The sequence below is a fragment of the Mirounga angustirostris genome, unplaced genomic scaffold (assembly GCF_029215605.1).
Source record: "Mirounga angustirostris isolate CCGP_5_RB_7025 unplaced genomic scaffold, mMirAng1.0.hap1 SCAF_10, whole genome shotgun sequence".
NCBI classification, from domain to species: domain Eukaryota; kingdom Metazoa; phylum Chordata; class Mammalia; order Carnivora; family Phocidae; genus Mirounga; species Mirounga angustirostris.
Genome location: NW_026991718.1, coordinates 58,168,448 through 58,195,108, shown reverse-complemented (window position 1 = coordinate 58,195,108; position 26,661 = coordinate 58,168,448). Strand labels below are relative to the sequence as shown.

General features: G+C 35.8%; 1 protein-coding gene across 9 annotated transcripts in view; it reads left to right on the top strand.

Annotated features, from left to right (window-relative positions):
• Positions 1 to 26,661, top strand: part of EHBP1 (EH domain binding protein 1) — a 445,131-nt gene that overhangs the window by 258,051 nt on the left and 160,419 nt on the right. For all 9 annotated transcript variants that reach the window (XM_045884913.2, XM_064572453.1, XM_054509849.2 and 6 more), the window contains one exon: positions 8,185 to 8,374. In XM_045884913.2, the coding sequence (XP_045740869.1) occupies positions 8,185 to 8,374 (190 nt within the window). The remainder of the gene's footprint in view (positions 1 to 8,184; positions 8,375 to 26,661) is intronic.

Sequence of the window (26,661 nt, the reverse complement as noted above, 5' to 3'; positions counted from 1 at the left end):
AGCAAATAAAGCCTAAACCCAGCAGGAGAAGAGAAATCATAAAGATCAGAGCAGAAATCAATGAAATAGAAACTAAAAGAACAGTAGAACAGATCAACGAAACTAGGAGCTGGTTCTTTGAAAGAATTAACAAGATTGATAAACCCCTGGCCAGACTTATCAAAAAGAGAAGAGAAATGACCCAAATCAACAAAATCATGAATGAAAGAGGAGAGATCACAACCAACACCAAAGAAATACAAACAATTATAAGAACATATTATGAGCAACTCTATGCCAGCAAATTAGATAACCTGGAAGAGATGGATGCATTCCTAGAGATGTATCAACTACCAAAACTGAACCAGGATGAAATAGAAAACTTGAACAGACCTATAACCACTAAGGAAATTGAAGCAGTCATCAAAAATCTCCCAAAAAACAAAAGCCCAGGGCCAGATGGCTTCCCAGGGGAATTCTACCAAACATTTCAAGAAGAATTAATACCTATTCTTCTGAAACTGTTCCAAAAAATCGAAACGGAAGGAAAACTTCCAAACTCATTTTATGAGGCCAGCATTACCTTGATCCCCAAACCAGACAAAGACCCCATCAAAAAGGAGAATTACAGACCAATATCCCTGATGAACATGGATGCAAAAATTCTCACCAAAATACTAGCCAATAGGATCCAACAGTACATTAAAAGGATTATTCACCATGACCAAGTGGGATTTATCCCTGGGCTGCAAGGTTGGTTCAACATCCGCAAATCAATCAATGTGATACAGTACATTAACAAAGGAAAGAACAAGAATCATATGATCCTCTCAATAGATGCAGAAAAAGCTTTTGACAAAGTACAGCATCCTTTCTTGATCAAAACTCTTCAGAGTATAGGGATAGAGGGTACATACCTCAATGTCATAAAAGCCATCTATGAAAAACCTACAGCAAATATTATTCTCAATGGGGAAAAACTGAGAGCTTTCCCCCTAAGGTCAGGAACACGGCAGGGATGTCCACTATCACCACTGCTATTCAACATAGTATTGGAAGTCCTAGCCACAGCAATCAGACAACAAAAAGAAATCAAATGCATCCAAATTGGCAAAGAAGAAGTGAAACTCTCACTCTTTGCAGATGATATGATACTTTATGTGGAAAACCCAAAAGACTCCACCCCAAAACTGCTAGAACTCATACAGGAATTCAGTAAAGTGGCAGGATATAAAATCAATGCACAGAAGTCAGTGGCATTCCTATACACCAACAACAAGACAGAAGAAAGAGAAATTAAGGAGTCGATCCCATTTACAATTGCACCCAAAACCATAAGATACCTAGGAATAAATCTAACCAAAGAGACAAAGGATCTGTACTCAGAAAACTATAAAATACTCATGAAAGAAATTGAGGAAGACACAAAGAAATGGAAAAACGTTCCATGCTCATGGATTGGAAGAACAAATATTGTGAAGATGTCAATGCTACCTAGAGCAATCTACACATTCAATGCAATCCCCATCAAAATACCATCCACTTTTTTCAAAGAAATGGAACAAATAATCCTAAAATTTGTATGGAACCAGAAAAGACCCCGCATAGCCAGAGGAATATTGAAAAAGAAAAGCAAAGCCGGTGGCATCACAATTCCGGACTTCAAGCTCTATTACAAAGCTGTCATCATCAAGACAGCATGGTACTGGCACAAAAACAGACACATAGATCAATGGAACAGAATAGAGAGCCCAGAAATGGACCCTCAACTCTATGGTCAACTCATCTTCGACAAAGCAGGAAAGAATGTCCAATGGAACAAAGACAGTCTCTTCAACAAATGGTGTTGGGAAAATTGGATAGACACATGCAGAAGAATGAAACTGGACCACTTCCTTACACCACACACAAAAATAGACTCCAAATGGCTGAAAGACCTCAATGTGAGACAGGAGTCCATCAAAATCCTAAAGGAGAACACAGGCAACAACCTCTTTGACCTCAGCCGGAGCAACTTCTTCCTAGAAACATCGCCAAAGGCAAGGGAAGCAAGGGCAAAAATGAACTATTGGGACTTCATCAAGATAAAAAGCTTTTGCAAAGCAAAGGAAACAGTTAAGAAAACCAAAAGACAACCGACAGAATGGGAGAAGATATTTGCAAATGACATATCAGATAAAGGGCTAGTATCCAAAATCTATAAAGAACTCATCAAACTCAACACCCAAAGAACAAAGAATCCAATCAAGAAATGGGCAGAAGACATGAACAGACATTTTTCCAAAGAAGACATCCAAATGGCCAACAGACACATGAAAAAGTGCTCAATATCGCTCGGCATCAGGGAAATCCAAATCAAAACCTCAATGAGATATCACCTCACACCAGTCAGAATGGCTAAAATTAACAAGTCAGGAAACGACAGATGTTGGCGGGGATGCGGAGAAAGGGGAACCCTCCTACACTGTTGGTGGGAATGCAAACTGGTGCAGCCACTCTGGAAAACTGTATGGAGGTTCCTCAAAAAGTTGAAAATAGAGCTACCATATGATCCAGCAATTGCACTACTGGGTATTTACCCCAAAGATACAAAAGTAGGGATCCGAAGGGGTACGTGCACCCCGATGGTTATAGCAGCAATGTCCACAATAGCCAAACTGTGGAAAGAGCCAAGATGTCCATCGACAGATGAATGGATAAAGAAGATGTGGTATATATATACAATGGAATATTATGCAGCCATCAAAAGGAATGAGATCTTGCCATTTGCAACGACGTGGATGGAACTGGAGGGTATTATGTTGAGTGAAATAAGTCAAACAGAGAAAGACATGTATCATATGATCTCACTGATATGAGGAATTCTTAATCGCAGGAAACAAACTGAGTGTTGTTGGAGTGGGGGGTGGGGTGGGAGGGATGGGGGGACTGGGTGATAGACACTGGGGAGTGTATGTGCTCTGGTAAGCGCTGTGAATTGTGCAAGACTGTTGAATCTCAGATCTGTACCTCTGAAACAAATAATGCAATATATGTTAAGAAAAAAAAAAAAGAAGAAGAAGAAGAAGAAGGTAGCGGGAGGGGAAGAATGAAGCGGGGGAAATCGGAGGGGTAGACGAACCATGAGAGACGATGGACTCTGAAAAACAAACAGGGTTCTAGAGGGGAGGGGGGTGGGAGGATGGGTTAGCCTGGTGGTGGGTATTTAGGAGGGCACATTCTGCATGGAGCACTGGGTGTTGTGCACAAACAATGAATCATGGAACACTTCATCTAAAACTAATGTTGTAATGTAAGGGGATTAACATAAGAATAAAAAAATTAAAAAAAAAAATGAAAACTGAGAAACCAATAATATTTTTTCAAACATTTATGAAATGATTTTTGAGATCCAGCATAAAATCATTTCTGGTATGGTTGTATGTCAGTTTCCGAAGGAAAGTTGTCTTTGAATTTTATTCAAAGGTTTGTCCAAAGAAACATAAATTTTCAGGTGAGAGGAACAGACTTCAGATTTCACTATTCCCTTGCTTCATATTTTATTATTTTTTCAGTAGGTTAATCCTTTTTCTAATCAACTTACAGTTTTTCTTTCTGTAATTCTTTTTCTTGGATGAATTATTTTCTAAGCAGTGAATAATGTCATTTGAAATTATTCTGTCCAGTTTTCCACTTAATGTAAATGATGAATTTTTAGTTCACAGTGAGTTAATGAGACAACTAATCTATTACTCAAGTATATAATACAAAGATGAAAATAATCTTTGCTTATTCAAAGTGATGTAGGAAGTCCTGAAATAGGTTATTCAAATCATAGATGATCAATGGAATGTGGAAATTATGCTAGTTCCTTAAATAATTTTTCTTTACTAAAAATATTAAGTATTTTTAAAAATGCTTTGATCAGTAATTATATAACTTATTTTTATAGAGAAGGGAGTATGTTCATAACCATATATACTATATATATATTCACTTTTTTGTAGCACAGTATATACTATTCACCTTTTGTTTTAAGATTTTATTTATTTATTTGACAGAGAGAGACACAGTGAGAGAGGGAACACAAGCAGGGGGAGTGGGAGAGGGAGAAGCAGGCTTCCCACTGAGCAGGGAGCTCGATGCGGGGCTCGATCCCAGGACCCTGGGATCAGGACCTGAGCCGAAGGCAGACGCTTAACAACTGAGCCACCCAGGCGCCCCTACTATTCACTTTTTTAATAGCACTTTTTTTTATTGAGATATACTTCACATGACATAAAATTCCATATTTAAAGTGTACACTTCGGGCGCCTGGGTGGCTCAGTTGGTTAAGCGACTGCCTTCTGCTCAGGTCATGATCCTGGAGTCCCGGGATCGAGTCCCGCATCGGGCTCCCTGCTCGGCAGGGAGTCTGCTTCTCCCTCTGACCCTCCTCCCTCTCATGCTCTCTGTCTCTCATTCTCTCTCTCTCAAATAAATAAATAAAATCTTAAAAAAAAAAAAAAAAAAAAAAAAAAAAAAAAAAATAAAGTGTACACTTCACTGGTTCTTAGCGAATTCACTGTGTTGTGCAGCCATCACCACAGTCTAATTCCAGAGCATTTTTGTCACCCCAAAAAGAAATCCTTTACCTATTAGTTTCAGTTCCTCCCCTCCCCTATCTCCTGAAAACAATCTACCTTTTGCCCATACAGATTTGAGTATCACATAAATAAAATCATATCCTGTTTATTCTTAAAGAGTAGGAAATTCAGTTTTAGTTAGAGATGTCTGATCCATAGGGAGGATTATTCAAAGCCCTTAGAAGTAGAAGCTTGTCTTATTCTGATTTAGTACCTAGCAAGTGGTGGTACCTAGCACACTGTTTTCTCACCAATAGATTATAAGTGTATGCAGACACACTCATTCCTCTAGTCCTTCTGGTGGTGAGGCATGGTCCAGGGCAGCTGGAGTCCCTGGTACCCTGATTTTCCAGCAGCTTCCTATGTTTTTATGATAGTATAACATACAAATTTCATTTTTACTACATGTCATAGGGTAAAACAGATTGAGAAACATAGCTCTAATTATTTCAAGAAAATACCTGTTTTGATTATGTTTCTAGGAATATGAGTCTTATGATCCAACTTTGGAAATCAGCTGATTATGAGCTTCTTTTCTACTTGCATTTACCTTCTTTTGACAAGAATACTAATATTCAAGTGGTTAGACGGAGACCCAAGTGGTTTGAAGCAGAGATAGGAAGAAAAAGGACAATATCTAGTTACTTTTGTATACATACTAGATATGTTTTATAAAAATTGCATGCAACTGAGTATTGTAAATTAAGTTAAAGTGTACTGAATCATACCTGTTTTGAGATTCTGACATTGTTTTCTTTGAAGCACAAATCCTTTCATAATATAAATATCCTCTAACACTTATGTTTTCTTAAAACTAGCCATATTTATGCAACAAATTAAAAATAATGATTATTGTGGCAGCTACCATCTTACAAACTGCTATGGAAGTTCATTCTAGAGAGACCTAACCAAGAACAATTTTTTAGAATATCACCTAAATAATTCATATAACTGAATTAATTCAGTTAGATTGAAATGGGTCTGTTCAGTTCTGAAACATGTAACATTAGTTGGCAAGTAGTTAAGTTTGGGGGGAAAAAGATTTTTCTCTTTTTTAAGTTTTGGAGTTTTAAGAAAAATGTTTTCATCTTATTTCTTTACATTTACCTCCCTTCAAACTACTTTTAGAGTTTGAAAAACAGCTGTATGAGGCTATCAATAAAATTAGGCCAAGACACAAGCTTGTTGTAAGGATTAAATGGGTTAAAACATGTGAATTACTTAAAATAGTGCCTAGCACAGCATAAACACTTTATTAATCTTAGTTAATAATGTTATTGGCAAGCCCTCCATTCTAGGCTAGATGTGATACCTTTCATATCTCTTTTCAGAGAGAATGTTCAGGTTTTCTGAACACCTAGTTATTTTAACATTGTTCCTTACTTTGATATCCCCAAGTTCTTCTCCAGGTTGTAAACATGGGATGTAAATACTTCATGCATATCTTGATCACTTACTAGGCAAGAATATTTTGTCTGAAAAGCAAATTTTCAAGTATATATCTGTTTCCTGTTCTTATTCTTATAAGTAGAGGAAGAACAGGAAATAGGTTTCTTTGTAAATGCCAACTCCATTCAGTTAAAAGCAACTACTTGAGCAGAGTTGAAAGAGATTCTATGGTATACCCTAGCTCAATGGAAGGAATCCCGTGACACTAATTGTTGCCAGGAGTATAGCATAAGAATGACATCACAAGTATGATATATTTCCCATCTCTGATCCATATCTCCTTGGTACTCAGTCTCATGATTTGACTGTCTATGTATAAATTCTTAGGCAAAGGAGTACATAATTGGTATTGGTTCTAAGTGAGTCTGATACTGTTGTAGTTAAAAGAGCATTCATAATTGAAACAGAGGGTTATCAACAGTATAGGCCTTATATGACTAGGTGGAATTCCCTTGGAATAATCACTATATTTGGGTCAGCTGGTACTTAACCTTGTGGACTCAGAAATTTTATTCTTTACACATAGGATTCTAGAGAACCAACCACTGTTGGGGAAAAAATGCAACAAACTAATAAATAAAAACCAGGATAACAGTTTATAGGAAGAATAATCATCACATACACCAAATACTTGTGTTTATGGATAACTAATGAGAAAAAAACTCATCTATTCATAAAAGGACTTAACAAGGAAGGTTTTTTGCCTGGGCCTAGACTGTAGGTAGAGGAAAAAAAGAAAAAAAAAAGTCTTCCCAGAGAAGTTATAAGCACATAGGCCCACCCAAATCTTCTATGGATTTGACATTATATTGGTAGGGTAGCCTGAGATCCTCCAAGCCAAGAAAATAGCAATAAAATGGCTTCTGAAGCACTCAGTAAATACAAACATAAACAGTGAAGAGAGGCACTCCCAGCTCAGACCATGCAGGATTTCCTCAGATTAAGCCCTGAACTTGAAATCTAGAATTATAAATCATACAAGGAAACAGTATACCAAGAGAAAATCAGGAGACAAAAGAAACACTAGAATTGTACATGCAAGAACTTGAATAGATTTATCAGATTGAGACTCTGAAATAAATATGTTTAAATGATGACTCAAATCTCTGTACCTGAGGTATTTTACACATAGCCGCATGAAGAAAAATGCTTATCAGAATTAAAAATTCATGGAGAATTAAACAGTAAATTAGACACAGATGAAGAGAGAAAAAGTTAACTGGATCATAGATGTGAGGGAATTATCCAGAATATAACACAGTAGGAATGAAAATTTGTAAAAATATGAAGGAGAGAGATAATTCAACATACATCTAATAAGATTTTCTAAAGAAGAGAATAGAGAAAATAGAGAAGAGGCTATCAAAGATAATGGTTGATAATTTTTCAGAACTAATGAAACATACATCTTCAGACTCAGGAGATAGAAGGAGCCTGAAACAGGATAAATTAAGAGAAATCCACACCTACACATATCATAGTAAAATTGCTCAAAACTGGAAGAAAAAAGAAGATCCTAAAAGCAACCAAAGATAAAAGATGACTTATAAAAGAGCAAGAGTAGGCTGACAGTGGGCTAATATCGTCAGAGTGCTGAGATGAATTAACTGACAACTAGAATTCTCTACCTAGCTAAATTATCATTTAAGTGTGACATAAAGACATTTTCAATACCTGGGAGAATTTACTATTAACAGAACCTTGCTGAATGAACTTCTAAAGGCATTTCATCTTAATGAGAAGGAATGAAGCACAGGAAAAAAAAATGTTTGATGTGGGGCGCATAAGAAAGCAAATCAATATTTCCACATCTTATTTCCTTTTCCTTGGGTGTGGGGAGTATATAGGATTTACTATTACTATAAACATTTTTCTAAGGATCTATATATAATAGAGCTAAGTGTGACCTTGTATGAAAAAAATTTAAAAATACTTTTTAAAAGGGAAAAATTTTATTGTCAGTGATTAACAAAACAATAAAGTAATAGTGATTGTTTCTAAATTGTAGGTTATCACTAGTTTGGGTTTCTCCTTATCATTTTCAGTATTTTTTAGTTTTATAAATTTTCATAAATTTTTATTTTTTTCTTATTTTAGCTAGGAATGAACTGTTTTTAGAGTAACATTTAACAATAATTCTTCTTTCATTTAGATCTAATCCTTTTTATGAACCTAAACCAACTCTTCCTCCAAATAATTTGGTAACTCCAATTCAAGAACTGGAAACTGAAAGTAGAGTGAAAAGAAAAGCTCCAGCCCCGCCAGCCATCTCACCAAAGACAGGAGGAGTAAATGAAAACACCATTATTTCTGCAGGAAGAGATCTCTCCACTTCTCCTAAGGTATGAGTTTATTCTTAGTAAAAATATGTACTATATTTTATCTTTTTTCCCCCATGCAATTTAATTCAAATTAAGAAAAGTCATTATTTGCTATTTTTGATGATTTAAAAGTAAAATCCAAGTAAATCCTTTATACTGCAACACTGTGTATATGTTTGGGAGCCTGTAAATTTATAGAACAGTATGATTGGATAGTTTGAGTTAAGATTTTTTAAAATGCTGTTTTGAAATAGAGGAAGAAAGACATTATAATTGTAGGAATGGGTGCTCTAAAGCAATGAGGTATGAGGGACAGCTTGCACTGATATCGAGGAAGGAGGAGAAATCATCCTTTGAGAAACATACTGGAAGATTAAGGCCCAGTGCAGAAAAATGCTTTATTGAACAATTTCAATATTGTCATTTTGATTTATGTCAAGTTAAAATTTTGGCCTATTGTCACTATTTTTAGAAGTTTTAATGCATAATAATTACATGGAAAGGTAAGACACATTGTTGGAACAAGTCTAAAGCTTTTACATGATTTGGTTGCAAATAGGATGACATCTTGTGTGTTTAAGGTAGAAATGTTGGATTTAGCAAGTTTTTTTAGGTAAGTAACTTTTGCCCATCAACTCATGGGTGTTTTGTTCATATTACATTATTTAATTCTCACAGGTAGTTAAGGAAAAAATAAGATGAACTTCATGAAACTCAGTGGGATAAAGTAAAGGTCATTGGTCCCTTAACCAGTAGAAACAGGATTGGAACTGGTATTTTCATTAATTGTGTGATACCCGGGCCATACTCTACCTCAGGTGCCTGGGCTGCTGTTTTTCTCAAGGGCACTGAAGTTCAGTAATTTCTCTTGGATTTTTCAGTTCATTCTTTGGTTTTTGTTAAATGCCAGAGTCCTGAAATTGTTTGTTTGCCTGTATTTTCATTGTTTTAGAGAGAGAGTGAGTTCCCTGAGGTTTTCATTCTGCTATTCTAGAAGTCAATCTTCAGGTGTTTGTTTTTATATCAGGTATTTTTTAACCCTGTAACTCTAGGGGGAGAAACCAGGACTAAATTCTATCTTCTAATTGACTAGGGAAAGGTGGGAGTGGGGTTGCAACTCTAAATGAAAGCAGCAAATGGTAGAAATTAAAGCAAAGGAGATGGCCAATTCCTGTATCCATGAGAGAAAAAAAAAAAAAGACAGTAATTAGGGCACAAGAATACCTAAATCCTTGTCTCCCAAATCTCTACTCCATTGTCTACTCCCTGCCCCAACCTCTCCTATAGTCAGTCCATCAGGAGTTTGAAGCTAATCAAGAAATCCTAATCTCTTTGTAGGGGAATGAAAAGGGATTTAACAGTGCCTTTTGTATGCATTTGATCCATAGAACAACCTGAGAAATACATACCATTATCTTCTTTTTATATATGAGAAACTGAACCTTTGTTAAGTAACTTGCTCAAAATGATAAAACTAGTAGTGACATGCCTGCATTAAAATTCAGGTCCTTTGAGACTAAAACCCATACTTTTCCCACTGTGCCATTCTACCTCTAAAGAGGTATTTCCATTTCCAAGTTGGAACCCTAAATACATTATTCTATAGAAACATTGTTATACCTACCTGCCGATTAAGTTCTGTTCTAGTGACATATAACATAGCTATTTTCTACATTATTTTGAGGACAGTGTTCCACTGCAGGTATATCATGGAATAAATGATGTTTATGGGAAAGGCACCATGCTTCTCTTCTTATTATGCTCAGACACAGACAGTAGAAACACAACCAGTCATATCCTAAGTAGCACATTCTGCTGATCTGGGAGTTAACTCAATTATGTGAAATACAACTGTGAAAAATTAATTTTAAAAAAGATTGCTGATATATTATTAGGTAAAAAAATAAAATGTGTAACATCTAATAGCTTCTATATGTATAAAGTCTTATTTTAAAAAGATTTATTCACACATATATTCCTACACACATAGACATCCACACTCATATACATTATGGAAGGAATTATAGGTAATTTAATAATGGTTACCTTTGAGGAGAAGGGTTTTGGTACAATACAGGGTATGCACAAGACTGAGGAAGGCATTTCTTTTCCTTTTTTACCTTTCTGTATTTGAACGTTTGAACCTTACATGTGTTTTACTTCCATTTGTGTTTGTTACAATAATTGAAGTTACTGAGTAATGAGGTCATGGATGTTTCTGTTGTTGTTGCCTTCTGCACAAGGTACAAGGTAACATTTTCTAAAAAAGTTTATCCTTCAGAATAGAGGAAGTCACTCTTAGGTTTGACAAGTGGTATTAAACTATTTGATGGTGGCCTGGGGTTTCATCAGGTACCTCGGTGTTCTGCTCTGAAGACCTGGTATAGAGGCTTAGCAGCAGGACACTGGCTCCCATTCCACTTCCGCAGCAGAAATCCATATTCATTCAGTTTGTATGTTGGAATTCATGTAAGATTTCGTTTTAAAAAATGGACCATTGCCAAACCAAAAAAAATTGGAAACCACGAATGACACAATTATGTATGAGATAAGGAAGATTAGAATCAATAGCGTACTGACAATAATAAAAGTGATAAATGGCAGCTGAGAAAGCACAGTAGTATGGGGTGTATTCATCATAAGAATAGATATATACATGTATGTATGTATGTATGTATATTTATATATGTATCTATTTCCTAGTAGTTCCTGAAGACTTTGCACTATTAAAGCTGAGTAAAATACTTGACCATTTTGGTAACTTTGAGTCAATATGAAAAAGTCTTAGTGTGTATTGTATACCATATTCTGTTTAGGGAAGCAGGAAAGTGTGTTTTACATCAAAACATTTCCATTAAAATTATTAAAGAGTTTTAATGGTTTTAAGGTACTCTCCTGGCCAATTACTTTCCTTATTTGTAAATTGAAAGGAGATAATAGTTCAAATAAAGCTTTTGGTTCCCATTTTAGTCGAATAATAAAAGGATATCACACCACAATTGTTTGGTGTAACAAAATGCCAGGCTGCACTCAGTGATAACTGACTGTAGAAGCTGAAGAGCATTCGGTGTGACATGTGCTCAGCCAGATGATTAATTTCCCCACCTGTCACCTGAAACTACTTATTTTTCAGAAAATTTATGAAAAAGAACTAAGATCAGAATTTAAACAAAGTGATAAGAAGCATGTACTTATATTGCAAATAAAATTCAAACTACCCCTAAGGCAGCTAAGGATTCTTCAGTGTTTTAAATCTATGTAAACTCCACACTTCAGACCACTGATTTCTGTATTTATAAAGTGATAAAACCATAATACTTTTATTATTTTTTTAAATTTTATTTATTTATTAGAGAGAGAGCACGAGCAGGGGGAGGGACAGAGAGGGAGGGAGAAGCAGACCCCCTAGCAGGGAGCTCTACACAGGGCTCCATCCCAGGACCCTGTGATCATGACCTGAGCTGAAGGCAGACGCTTAACCGACTGAGCCACCCAGGTGCCCCCAAACCGTAATACTTTTAAAGACAACTTAGGAAAAAAGGCAAGTGTGTAGAGAAGTAACCTGACATTAAATATATACAACCATCCAATAAAATAAAATGATAAGTTAGGGTCAGTGGTGGCTGACCATCATTTACTGACTATAAGTTAATAAATATATAACTCTGAGTTCCTAGATATAATTCATGCAACATAATATAAAATGCAATTAAAATTATGAGAGCAAGTTTAGGAACATAAACAACATTGTTGCTAGGTATATCTGCTGAAGTATATTATTAAACATTATGTACCCAATTCTGTAAAAATCAGAATATATGAATAGCCAACTATCAATGACAAGAAAGAATTAAAATAAATTAAACTTACATTTTTGTGATAGCATAGAGAAGAGCCCCATTGCACATTTGTTGATGAAATGAGCCTGGTCAAGTGGAGAAGGGCTCCCTCAAAGATCCTGATTGGTGAAACTCCAATGTTTGACAGTGATACTACTATCCACTTCTTCCATCTCTAAAAGTGAAAACCCCAGCCATATCTCAAGGCCCAGCTAAATAACTCAGGCCTCCACTTACATTGTTACCTCTTTCTAGAAAGTTCTGGCAAAGTCCTAAGGTTTACACTGGTATATTTTTGAATTTGAGTACAGATTGCTGTAACTGTGGGAAGCCCAAGGTAAACCAAAGTCAAAATTACATACAGCAGTTCCTTTGATTGGTCCCAGGAGCAAATTCAAACCATAAGACAAACACCTTTTTCAGCTTTTGCACATAAAGACCTCCTAGAAAGTTCCTTACCTCCATTTCTTCTGTGCAAAACTGCAGAATGATGCCTACAGGCCATTCATGCTAAAAAACAATGAGCCCACATTGAACTGTTAATATCCTCATATGTAGATTGAAAATGTCTCAAACTTTCCAAGATAAATAGTAAAAAGCACAAGGATCAGAATTTAATTGAATGCAATGATAAATACACAGTTATTTTGTAAAATAAAATGTCAAACTGCATTCAATGACAATGGGGTGCAGAGAGTGGGTAAGATATCTATAAAATTTTTACTTACCTGAATACCTTACTTAACCAGAATAAGTTGTTCCTCAATAATACTAAGTTGCACAGTCTTGTATGTATCACCTGTTCTATTAGTTAGTAGTCTTGGTTATAACTAACAGAAACAAGCCATTTGGTTGATTTTTTTTTTTTTCCACTTAAACAAAAGGATAACTGTTACAAAGACCCCACGAGATTTTACAGAACCCTAGGCAGAGATACAGCTGGGCCTCAGGAATCAGTGACTATTTTAACTGCTTCTCTCTCTGGAATGTCTTCAATCTGCCTTTACCTTTTTAATGATAGTTTAGTCCAGCCTGTTTTCTCCCTGCAAAATAGTTTATGTTCTGGAATTCCCTATCTCCCCCTGCAAAGCTACCCTTCTTTCAGTGTGGCTGATATTAGCTAAAGATTAAGAAAAAATTACACTGTTTCAGAGGTACAGATGTGTGATTCCACAGTCTTGCACAATTCACAGCACTCACCATAGTACATACCCTCCGCAATGTCTATCACCCAGCCACTCCATCCCTCCCACCCCCCCAAAAAAGAAAAAATTACACTGAATCAACTACTTTTTCTTAATATGTCTGTGGAACCTCCCAGAATTGTTATTTTTTAAGATCTTATTAATCAAATGAGTCTCTGGTTAATGGGATTTCAGTTGGGATTAGAATTATCTGTGGGCAATAGAAAGCCTCAAATGACAGTTTTCGTTTGTTTGTTTGTTTTGTTTTATGATTTTATTTTTAAGCAATCTCGACACCCAACATGGGGCTTGAACTCACAACCCTGAGATCAAGAGTCTCATGCTCCACTGATGAGCCAGCCAGGTGCCCCTCAAATGTCAGTTTAAATAAAAGAAAAATTTATTTCTGTCTTTGAAAATGTTGAAGGTCTCTTGCCAGTACAGTCACCTCACAAGGCATCAGGGACCCAGTCTCCTGTTTTGCTGATCCACCATCGTTGGCATAGACTTCCAAGATAGCCATCTTTGAACCATTGCCAATATGCCCCAGTCCAGTGAACAAGAAAAGGACAAAAAAAGTCACACCTACTTCTAGCAAGGGACATTAGAGAATAAATCTTTATTCTGGGCAGTTGTATTACCCAGCTAAAAATCAAGAGTTCTAGAACTAAGAAGGAAGAGTAGAATGAATATTAGGGAACAGCCGGCAGGCTATGCTATAGAAGGCTATTAAAATGTGAGTTTTATAGTGGAGATGCAAATGAGCCCAAATCTTGGTATCTGTTCTATGAGAATATCTGAATAATAACTGCTTGAAATAGTTATTTTTAAATGACATTTGCCAACCAATCATGGGCTTCAAAGGAAAATCATCAGAATATTTTGCAACTGAGCATGAAGAAGTCTAGGAATAGTACTACAATAGAATGCAAAAACAAAAACAAAACCCACAGACAAATGAGAAACCTAAGCTAGCAAAAGTTAAATAGTATTTCCTTCAAAATCAGCTCACTACATTTAATGATGTCTGAAAAGATATGGTAATTTTCAGAGCATAAAATTACTGGTGAGGATACTGAGAAACATTCCCCTTTTTTTGGCACCTGCAATATCAATTCTAAAACATATTTGCACATGAGTACTGCAGGGTCTGGACCAGAGTGAAGCAAGGGAGGATTGTAGGACACAAAATTTAAGTTAGTACTTGTCTCCTATTGGGGTAAGGGCAGATTTTACATCTGTACCACCCTGAGAGTGAATGCCTCCTTGAATCTTGTGCTCTAAGGTGCTGCCTTGCCTCACTCTAGTCCCAGCCATGGTGCACAGATGAGGGAAACTTGACAGACAAATGTGCAGTAGCTGTAACCCACTTAAAGGCCTTTGCAAACTGGAAAAATGAGCAACCATAGCATTGAGAACATCTCTAAGAATTTGCCTCTTGATTTTTCTGACTGTATTTAATGGGAAAGATAAAAATGCTAAATTCTGTTTAAAAACAAATGAACAGGGGCTCCTGAGTGGCTCAGTTGGTTAAGTGGCCGGCTCTTGATTTTGGCTCAGGTCATGATCTTGAGGGTCCTGGGATCGAGCCCCACCTCAGGCTCCCCACACTCAGCAGGGAGCCTGCTTGAAGATAATTTCTTCCTCCTGCCCCCCCCTTCAAATAAATAAATCTTAAAAAAAAACAAAAACAAATGAACAAACCATAATTAGAATGCCTGACTTTTGAAATAAATTTTGTATAATAATTAAATGTGATTTTGAGAGGTTATTCTTTTATATCAGTATATTCTGAAGTAACTGAATTAAAGTGCCTGTCACAGTTTTCCAACTGAGGATTGAATTGCCATTTTTTCCTTATGGAGATAAAAGCGTTGCCATATAGGAAAAGAGTCTGAATAAGGTAAATAAATTATATGTGTACTTTGATGATAAAGAATGCTTTGTAAAGTCTAAGCAGTTAGCAACAAATGGTAAAGTGAGTGTTAGTGATGTATATTGGCAGGATCACTTTAGGGTACATTATTGAAAAATGTGAAGGAAGTACCAATTACTTATCCTTTATTGCATGAAAAAGAGGAACATATCTAGTAGTGTTTGAACAGATTCATACAAACTATGACAGAATCCTTCTCAACTGCAAGTACTGGATAGGCTTTAGGCTGTAATAGTAAGAAACAGACAAAAACAAAAAATGAAAAGAACCACAACAGAGTGCACAGCAGGGCAAGGACTTGGGTGAAGCAAGAGAGGCAACTAGGGTATAAAATTAAGAAGCCATTAACTCTTGAGGTTGTGTAAGTGCAAACTCGGCACTTGTTTAAACTCAAGAGTTAGTGTCTCCTTAAATTTTGGCAGTGGGTGCCTCATTTTTAAGGAGAATACTTGCTCTCAGTGTCATGCATGAACCTGAAAATGAGTGCCTCCTTAAATTTTGTGCAAAAAATTGGTGAAAAGGGGGGACCAAACTTAATCATCAGAACAAATGACCTTCTGTAAAACAAACTTACCACAAAAACAGAAGTTTTTTCTTAAAAAATCTTCTAATTAATATTTTTAGTGTGATTCAACTGGACATTCCATTAATAAATGAAATAAGCAAGTAGTCATCAAAAATAATGATCTGAGGCAAAACGTTAATCATGGGTGAATCTAGATAAAGAATATATGGGTTTTCATTGTACTATATTTGCAACTTTTCTGTAGGTTTGAAATTTTTACCCCAAGATGGTGAAGGTAATAATTTCAGAATAGCAAAGAGCTCTTGGATATGAAAAGACAGAATTAAAAAATTTTTAGATTATATATAGCTGATGATGGTATATTGTAGAACATCAAATTAATGAATAAGAAGACAAACTTAAAAAATTCTTTCTAGAATTCAAGGTGAAAAGTGAAGAAATTAAAATTATGGGAGAGAAAGTAAAAATAAAGGCTAGAATTAGGAAATTCACTACATTTATTATAGGAGATGTAGAGATGAGAACAGATGAGGAAAATAATTTATCAAAGAGAATTTATGTGAGTTAGTCAAAGACTTGAGTCTTTAGATTAAAAGAACTCACAAGTACTGGGCAAGATGAATGGAATGAGACCAAACTAGACATATCTGATAGTACTTTTGAATTTCAAAGGCTGGGTGATGGACATTGGGGAGGGTATGTGCTATGGTGAGTGCTGTGAATTGTCTAAGACTGATGAACCACAGACCTGTACCCCTGAAACAAATAATATATGTTAATTAAAAAAATAAAGAAAACAAAACCAAAAAAAGCAGGTTACCTACAAAGGAAAGATTTTACCATCAGACGCTTGTTTAACATTAATTGCTGGAAACAATGGAGCATATTTACGTAATTAAAAAATAATAAATATCTTCAGACAGATGGAAACATATCAGATATATAAAAATTTATGAATTTGTATTGATAATATCCAAATAGTTGATGGAGATTGCTAGGTCACCAACTCATTATTGTGTACATTGATAAATAATGAAAAAGAGTCAAGTATTTATTCTGACTTTCCTTTATGAACTGTATTTCAAGATAATAGTTGATGAGGGAAAGTTCTTTCTCTATAGAAGAATTCTAGCAATGGAATGCAGAAGGAATGATATGATTAGAAAATTCACCATTTCATAATCCCTAAGGAAATAATGGTTCTAGCAACAATCAGCATGGCTGCTAAAATCCTTGAGGGAAGGTTTTATAATGGATGAATGGATCAGGCTGACAATACTCAACTGTAGTGATCAATCTTAATATCCTTAAGAGTATGACAGTCATTTTGTGCCTCCTGATATATTGCAATAGCAAATATACAGAACCACCTTTAAACTATTCTTGCCAAAGAATTAAACTGAGATCTAATCAAGCCAGTGGTTGTAATAACTATCAAGAAATATGGGGTGGAGGTAGGTATGTAGAGGAATATGTGAAATGACACCGTGAAGATGCAATCAGCCAAAACAGATAATGTGGGAAATCTTCCAAGACAGATGACCCAATTCATTTAACAAATGAATAGCTTGGTCAAAGTGTAGAAGAGGAGAAATTATAAATCTTGAATTTACTTATCTTTTAGAGATTCATACTGGATTATTTACTGTTGAAATGATAGAATTCTGGGATTTGCTTTAAAATACTCTAGAAGAAAAATGTGTGTGTAGGGGGCTGGTATTGGAGGGAATAACCAAACAAAATTGGAAAAAATATTGATAGCTTTTGAAGCTAAGTCGTTGTTACATGAGGGTTCATTATATTTGTTCTACCTTTAAAATTTTCCATTATAAAAAATAAAAACAAAACAAAAAAACCCTAGAGGATTGAGAAAGATGTAGTATAATTCTAATTTAACTCTGAGAAGGAAAAGAAAGAGTAGAGCAGAGACTATATTTGAAGAGATATAATGGCTGAGGACTTTTTAAAACTGATGAAAGATACAGTCTGCTGATTCAAGAAGCCTAGCAAAAATCCCATTCGGGATAAAAGAAATCCATACCCGGAAACCTTGTAGTGAAACTTCAGAAAATGACTGACTGATTGATAGGCAGATATAGGTAGTAGGTAGAGAAATAGAAGAGATCTTTAAATAAGCTCAAGGGTGGAAGAACGAAATACCTTCAAAGGAACACTGCTGATTTCTCAACAATAATCATAGAAGCCAGAGATAGTTCAATGATATCTCTCACATGATGAAAGAAAATAACTGCCAGCCTAGAATTGTATGTCCAGTGGAAAATATTTCAAGAATGAGGACAAAAATAGGGACACCTGGGTGGCTCAGTCAGCTAAGCATCTGCTTTTGGCTCAGGCCATGACCCCACGCTCCTGGGATTGAGTCCCACATTGGGCTCCCTGCTCAGCGAGGAGCCTGCTTCTCCCTCTGCCTGCCACTCCCCCTGCTTGTGCTTACTCTCTCTCTCCCTAATAAATAAATAAAATCTTAAAAAAAAAAAAAAAAGAATGAGGACAAAAATAAAGATGTTTCCAGACAACCAAGCTTGCTCCCAACAGAAATTCTAAAACATGTAACTCAGGCAGAAGGAAATTATTCATTAGAAGGTAAGGAATTCAAGAAACAAAGATCGCACAATGGCAAATAGGTGGATAAATTTAAGCACAAATTGGCGGCTCTGGTTGGGATTGAGCCCCGCATAGGGTTCCCTGCTCTGCAGGGAGCCTGCTTCTCCCTCTCCCTCTGCCTGCCGCTCCCCCTGCTTGTGCTCTCTCTCTCTGTCAAATAAATAATAATAAAAAAATCTAAAAAAAAAAAAAAGAACGGGTGTTATCAGTGTGTTAAAAAAACTATCTCATGATGGGCTGAAATAAAAGAATTAAAATATATGAGAACAATAATATATAAGCTGGGAGTGAGAATGAGTACACTGATGTGTTCTAAGTTCCTTATATTATTGAGAAGAAGGATAAAGATATTGATTGATTGCTCTTTAGACCTTGATTAGTTAAGGAAGCATGTTGTAATTTTTAGGGTAACTACTAAAAGGATAGAAACATAATGTTTAACTTCCAAACTAGAAGAGTGAATGGAGGAAAGATTTTTAGAAATAATAATTCAGTAAAAGGAGAGAAAAATAAACACAAAGTGGTTGGAACAAATAGAAAATTTAAAATAATATGATAGATTGAAACTCTGGTAATTAAATCTAAATGGACTGAATGCTCCAGTTAAAAATAGAGACTATCAATCTGGATTTTAAAAATATCCAAGTATACACATCTAAAAATAGATGAAAGATTAAAATTAAAAGACTGAAAAAAGGATTTACCATGAAAACATTAACCAAAAGAAAACCAATGTTGCCATATTAATATTGAATATAATAGGTTTTAAGGCTGAATGCATTACTAGATATAAAAACTGATCATCACATCATGATAGAAGGTTCATCAGTTCACCAGGAGGATAAACTTTTGAATTTGCATCCACCTACTAACATATTCTCAAAATATACAAAGGTAACTTTGAAAGAACTACAAAAAGAGGCAGATAATCCATATTATAGTGAGCAATTATAGCACCTCTCTATAATTGATGGAATAGGTAGACTCAAAAAAACAGTAAGATTTAGACTCAGTTGACAATTTTGACCTCATAAAATACTACCCTATACAACTAAAGAATTCTTTACAGTGACTGTATCTTAGGCTTTAAAGTAAGTTTTCAACAAATTTCAGAGGGTCGGAATGATGTTTTATGCCCATAGTGCAGTTACTCTAGAAATCAAAAACAAAACAATAACTAGAACAAACCCATATATTTGAAAATTACTGTATACATTTTCACGTAACATATAGGTCAAAGAAGAAATTATACATAGAAAATAAACTATAAATCCAGTGAAATATTTTGGTTTTACTACTTGACATGTTGATGAGGAGGATATTTACAGTCAATTTGAACTCCTATAATCATTTCTATGAAAGTTTTATGTTTATTTAAACTTCTCGCTTGGCACTGTTATTTAATATAAGTCCCAACTTGAAGGGCTTGAAGAACAAGTTTGACATGTTTGAACTTGGAGAAGAATCTCAGAAACAATCAGTACAGTTGAGTTAATGGAGCAACTAGATATTGTAAAATGGCTTAATATTTCTTTTATTGTCTGTTTCCATGGCATTTAAGCATACTTTTAATGGTAATAGGTATTCTTTAACTGGCTTACGTACAGAAGGCCAAACTACTGTGGGACAAGTAAACTCTTTAATACCTGGATTATGAGTTGTAATCTAAGGATTAATATATGTACTATATATTGGCTCCATTAGTGCCATTTTCATAAGGGTCTGTGAGCATTTTCTTTGCAAACCTGCATGTACTTAGATCATTTCATTAGGTCTTTAGTTTATAACCCAGGAATTTTTTTGACCTTAAAAAAAAAGAAAACTGGGTGCCTGGGTGGCTCAGTTGGTTAAGCAACTGCCTTCAGCTCAGGTCATGATCCTGGAGTCCCTGAATTGAGTCCCGCATCGGGCTCCCTGCTCGGCTGGGAGCCTGCTTCTCCCTCTGACCCTCCCCCCTCTCATGTGCTCTCTGTCTCTCTCATTCTCTCTGTCTCAAATAAATAAAATCTTTAAAAAAAAATAAATAAAAATTAAAAAAAAGAAAACTTACAATATTGTTCAGCATAGTGCTGCAGAAAGACAACTTTTAAAACTAGATAAACCTTTTAAATAATGATCTTATTGAGAAGCAAAGCCAATGATTGAAAATACATTGTGAATAAATTAATTATTCTTTGGGAATGTAAACTTAAAAGTTCTTGATACTTTGACAAATAAATTTGTGGTGTTACTTTGTAGTAAAATATATTTATGTTTTAGTACTAAATTCCTCAGTTTGAGAGCATTCTCATACCCAGAATGCCTGTGAAGTTTAAAAGATAATTGGTTATCTGCACTATATCATAATTTCTAATTCTAAGTTATAATAATTTGCTGTAATAATTTGAATAAAAATCCTAAAAGTATTTCTGCACCACCACCACAAGATGCCATTGGAATGGAAACTCTTTAGTTAACTCTTAGCTGTATCTTAGCTGCGTTTGGAAGACAGGTTTTAACATAGCTGGGCTTTTTCTTTTTCTTTTTTTCTTTCTTTTTTTTTTTTTACGAAGACCACCCACACTTCTTATAGTAAAACTCCATAAGTAAGCAAAACAGAAAAGGTTCATCTAATTGAGTGATTAGTATAAGTAACAGAGTTCATTTTTTTAAATTTAATTTTATTATGTTATGTTAGTCATCATACAGTAGTACATCATTAGTTTTTGATGTAGTGTTCCATGATTCATTGTTTTCTTATAACACCCAGTGCTCCATGCAATACATGCCCTCCTTAATACCCATCACCGGGCTAACCCATTCCCCACCCTCCTCCCCTCTAAAACCCTCATTTGTTTCTCAGAGTCCATAGTGTCTCATGGTTCATCTCTCCCTCTGATTTCCCCCCCTTCATTTTTCCCTTCCTTCTCCTAATGTCCTCCATGCTATTATTCCTTATGTTCCACAAATAAGTGAAACCATATGATAATTGACTTTCTCTGTTTGACTTATTTCACTTAGCATAATCTCTTCCAGTCCCATCCATGTTGATGTAAAAGTTGGGTATTCATCCTTTCTGATGGCTGAGTAATATTCCATTGTGTATATGGACCACATCTTTATCCATTTGTCTGTTGAAGGGCATCTCAGCTCTTTCCACAGTTTGGCTATTGCGGACATTGCTGCTAGGAACATTGGGGTGCATGTGGCCCTTCTTTTCACTACATCTGTGTCTTTGGGGTAAATACCCAGTAGTGCAATTGCTGGGTCATAGGGTAGCTCTATTTTTAATTTTTTGAGGAACCTCCACACAAACTCCACAAGTTTTCCAAAGTGGCTGTACCAACTTGCATTCCCACCAACAGTGTAAGAGGGTTCCCCTTTCTCCACAACCTCTCCAACATTTGTTGTTTTCTTGCCTTGTCAATTTTTGCCATTCTAACTGGTGTAAGATGGTATCTCAATGTGGTTTTGATTTGAATTTTCCTGATGGTTAATGATGATGAACATTTTTTCATGTGTCTGTTAGCCATTTGTAGGTCTTCTTTTGAGAAGTGTCTGTTCATGTCTTCTGCCCATCAGAGTTCATTTTTTAATAGAAAAACAGTTTATTCTTTCAGGTACTGAGAATAATTTGAATTATTAAGTAGAGGTCTTCATTTGGCCTTTCATGAGTTAAATATGTTAGTAATGTGTACTTCAGATTAACACACAATGTAAAGAAGTTTGTTCTATTACATATTGTTCCCTTTATATATATTTCTTTAGAACTTGTTAATATCTTTGTTTTACTTAACAAAATTGTACCTTTTATAGCAGTTATACAAATAAGTTATTCTTGTATCAGCTTATAATATCCTTTCAAATTTAGAATTGATTGAAAATATTTTTAATATAGAAATTATTTTACTTACTTGCTTTTTTCCCCAGAAAAAAAGTATGTTTCCCATAGAGCACCTTTAACATTTTTAGAAAGATAAATTATTTAAAATATTTACTTAATACAAATGAACATACCATGCCCAAAATATAACCAGTTCTATATTAATAATATTTGAATGATGAGGCTCTAGAGTATACATAACCAAAGATATTACAGGTATGTTTCTTCATTTTGAAAATACTAACTCAGACACAGGTGCCTGGGTGGTGCAGTCAGTTGGGCATCTGACTCTTGGTTTTGGCTGGATTGTGGTCTTGGGGTTGTGGGATCCAGCCACACGTCAGCCTCCACACTCAGCCTGGAGTCTGCTTGGAGTTCTCTCTCCCTCTCCTTCTGCCACTTGTGCTCTCTCTCTTTTTCTTGCTCTCTCTCAAATCTTAAAAAAAAGAAAATACTAACTCAGACACATGTGTACTTTATAATTTTCATGGGTAGCCATCATAACTTTGATAAACATAGGCAATAAAAAGACATTCATGGATGGCTATAATCAAAAACACAAGAAACAAGTGTTGGTGAGGATATGGAGAAAAAGGAACCCTCTTGCATGGTTGATGGGAATGCAAACTGGTGCAACTATTGTGGAAAACAGTAGAAAGGTTTCTCAAAAAGGTAACAATAGAACTACCCTATGATCCACTAATCCCACTACTCGGTATTTACCCCCAAAATACAAAAACACTAATTCAAAGGGATACATGCACCCCTATGTTTATAGCAGCATTATTTACAATAGCTAAATTATGGAAGCAGTCCAAGTGTCCATTGATAGATGAATGGATAAAGAAGAGGGCAAACACACACACACACACACACACACAGGAATATTATTCAGCCATAAAAAAGAATGCAGTCTTGGGGCACTTGGGTGGCTCAGTCAGGTAGGCATCCGTCTCCTGATTTCGACTCAGGTCATGATCTCAGGGTGTGAGATTGAGCCCTGCGTTGGGCTCTGCACTGGGCATAGAACCTGCTTAAGATTCTCTCTCTCCCTCTCCTTTTGTTCCTCCTCCCCTCCCTAAAACATAAAAAACAAAAACAAAAAAGAATGAAATCTTGCGATTTGCAATGACATGGATTGAGCTAGAGAGTATAATGCTAAGTGAAATAAATCAGTCAGAGAAAGACAAATACCATATGATTTCACTCATATGGGGAATTTAAAAAACAAAACAAACGAGCAAAAAGAGAGACAGAGAGAGGGGGAGAGAGAGAGAGAGACAAACCAAGAAACATTTTTAACCATAGAGAACAAACTGATGGTTACCAGGGGGGAGGTGGGTGGGGGAATGGGTGAAATAGGAGATGGGGATTAAGGAGTGCGCTTGTCATGATGAGCATTGGGTGTTGTATCGAAGTGTGAATCACTATATTGGACACCTGAAACTAATATAACACTGTATGTTAACTATACTGGAATTAAAATTGAAAAATTGAAAAATAAAAAGACATTCATGGAAATTTCTAAAAGATATTTTTCAGTAGAAGTACCATCATTACATGACTCTGAAGTCAAACTTTTATTTACTCTGAAGGAGGCATCAAAAGTAGTCTTAGCCTAATTCATAGCTTTCTGACACCTCAAAAAGAAGGAAAAGCTAATTGAATAGCAAAAGTCTTGCCAAATGCTTTTTTTAAAAATTGAGTATATATAGTATGTAGTTTAAAATAAAATTTGCTTTAAGTACTATGATAAAATTCTCTTTATTATATAAAACATTAGTAACCTGAGTATTTTCATCGTAAGAAATACTATCATGTGTGTACATTTGTATATTTTTAAAGGGTATTAGATGCTAAAGTGCTATAAAATAGAATCTGAAAACTTCTTAGGAGTTAACCTCTTTTGACATGGTTAGAGATACTAGTCATGTGGAATGCTATAGGAAGCAGTTCAGCAATACTCATTGCCACTCTTAACATGGTCTGAATATGAAGTAAAAATAAATTACTTCTCCTACTAAAATGAGATACTTACTTTAAAATTTGCCAAGACAATAAGTGGTGTATTTCCAGTAAATATTTGTTAATGGTAATGATAATTGATTTTCCTTAAGTGAGAAATAAACCAATTCAAAGCTGGATGAAACAGAAAAAAATGGATAATTATATTTCTTTTTCTAAGAAAGAAGTGTTCTGTGGGAATGGCTTTCAAAGTTTGTGATGGGGGTAGTTGGGGGAAAGCAGTGTCCACTAAATAGGATATCTCTAAAGACATCTGGGGACATGCCTGTCCTCATGTGCTATTTCATACATTCATTATGTAGCCCTCACTCTATGCAAGATGCTCTACTGTGAACTAGGAGGAAAAACATGACTAAGTAAAAGTCTTTGTCTTCTACAACTTCACAACTTACCAAATATGGCAGGCACATAAACAAAAAATATGATACAGTATACTTAGGGCTTTAATAGAGATAGGCTAGAGTACTATAGGACCATTAATGAGAGTATTATGTATACCTCGCTATCTCTTCTCCAAATACTCCTCTTTAGAGGTTAGGAGTTGGAAAAATTGTGTGTGTGTGTGTGTGTGTGTGTAGTGTGTGTGTAGTGTAGTGGTGGTGAGTTGGACAACAGAGATCACAACTAATCTGAGTGGTTAAAGGACAATTGGAGTTCACTAAATGAGCAAAGAAAGGGGAAGGGCATTTCAAAAGAAACAGATGGGCAAAAGCATTGAAATATGAAAGTGCCTAGTTCAAGAGACCATGAGCGCTACTGGTGTGATTGTAAGAATAGATGAGTAGAGTACCTGGGCATAAAAATGGGATTGGGGGGCGTGGCTCAGTCAGTTAGACGGCCAACTCTTGGTTTGGGCTCAGGTCATGATGTCGTGGTCATGAGATTGAGCCCTGCATCTGGTTCTGTGCCCAGCACACAGTCTGCTTCAGATTCTCTCTCCCTTTCCTTCTCCCTCCAGCTCCCATGCTCTCTTTCTGTCTCTCAAATAAATAAGTAAAAAAAAATGGGATCAGGTTGTGAATATTTTGAGGCATGATTGATAGAAATGTGGACTTTATTGTGTAGACATTAGGATATTAGTAGCAGTCTCTTGAAACCAGGTACTCTGACCTCAAGCTTTTATTTACTCTGAAGGAAATATCAAAAGTAGTCTTAACAGGGTGCCTGGTTGGCTCAGTCGGTAGAGCATGCGACTTGATCTCAGGGTTGTAAGTTCAAGTCCCTCGTTGGGAGTAGAGATTACTTAAAAATAAAATCTTAAAAAAAAAGTAGTCTTACCCTGATTCTTAGCTTTCTAACACCTCAAAAAGAAGGAAAAGCTTAATGATACTATTAAAAGCTTAATGATACTATTAAAAGGCTATATACTGAACTGCATGGATGAATATCAAATGCATTAAGCTAAGTGAAAGAAGCCACACTCAAAAGGCAACATTCTGTTTGATTTCACTTTTGTGGCACTTTAGAAAAGACAAACCTGTAGGGACAGAAATTCATCAGTGATTGTCAGTAGGTAAGGGGATGCATAGGAATTTGGGGTTTGGGGGTGGGTAATGGAATGGTGCTATATACAATTGTGGTGGAGGTTGCGCAACTGTATGCCTTTGTTAAACTTACAGAACTGCACTTTGAAAGGGTGAGTTTTACTGTATGTAACGTCTATCTATCTTTTTTTTTTTTTTTAAAGATTTTATTTATTTGTTTGACAGAGAGAGAAAGTGAGAGATAGTGAGAGCAGAAACACAAGCAGGGGGAGTGGGAGAGGGAGAAGCAGGCTTCCCGCTGAGCAGGGAGCCTGATGCGGGGCTCGATCCCAGGACCCTGGGATCATGACCTGAGCTGAAGGCAGACGCTTAACGACTGAGCCACCCAGGCGCCCCTGTAACGTCTATCTTAATAATAATAATCGTAGTAATAATAGTAGTGGTTACAGAAGCCAAGTGAATCCCTGAGCAAAAGAGCCATCCTGTAGCAGAATTAATAGCATTTCTAGAGCAGCTTCTCTTAACATTTCATCTTCATTGCCTTATCCCCACTATCTTCCCTGTCTACAGCTTCTGCTGTTCATTGTGGCTTTTGGCATTTTTACCTGAGGCCCCAGTGACCTCCCTTGATAGATCTTGGCTTCAAGATTATAAGCTCACTCAGTTATTTCCAGGTTCAGCCATGCACACCCTTAGTTTCTGTTCCATAAAGGAAAGACATGACCAGGTTTCAGTAGAACGAGAACTTTGAGCAAAGCAGTGAAGATGGAATGAAAGGATGAATAAAGCTGTAAGGTTAGAATTGACAAGAATAGGATCTGAGGGAG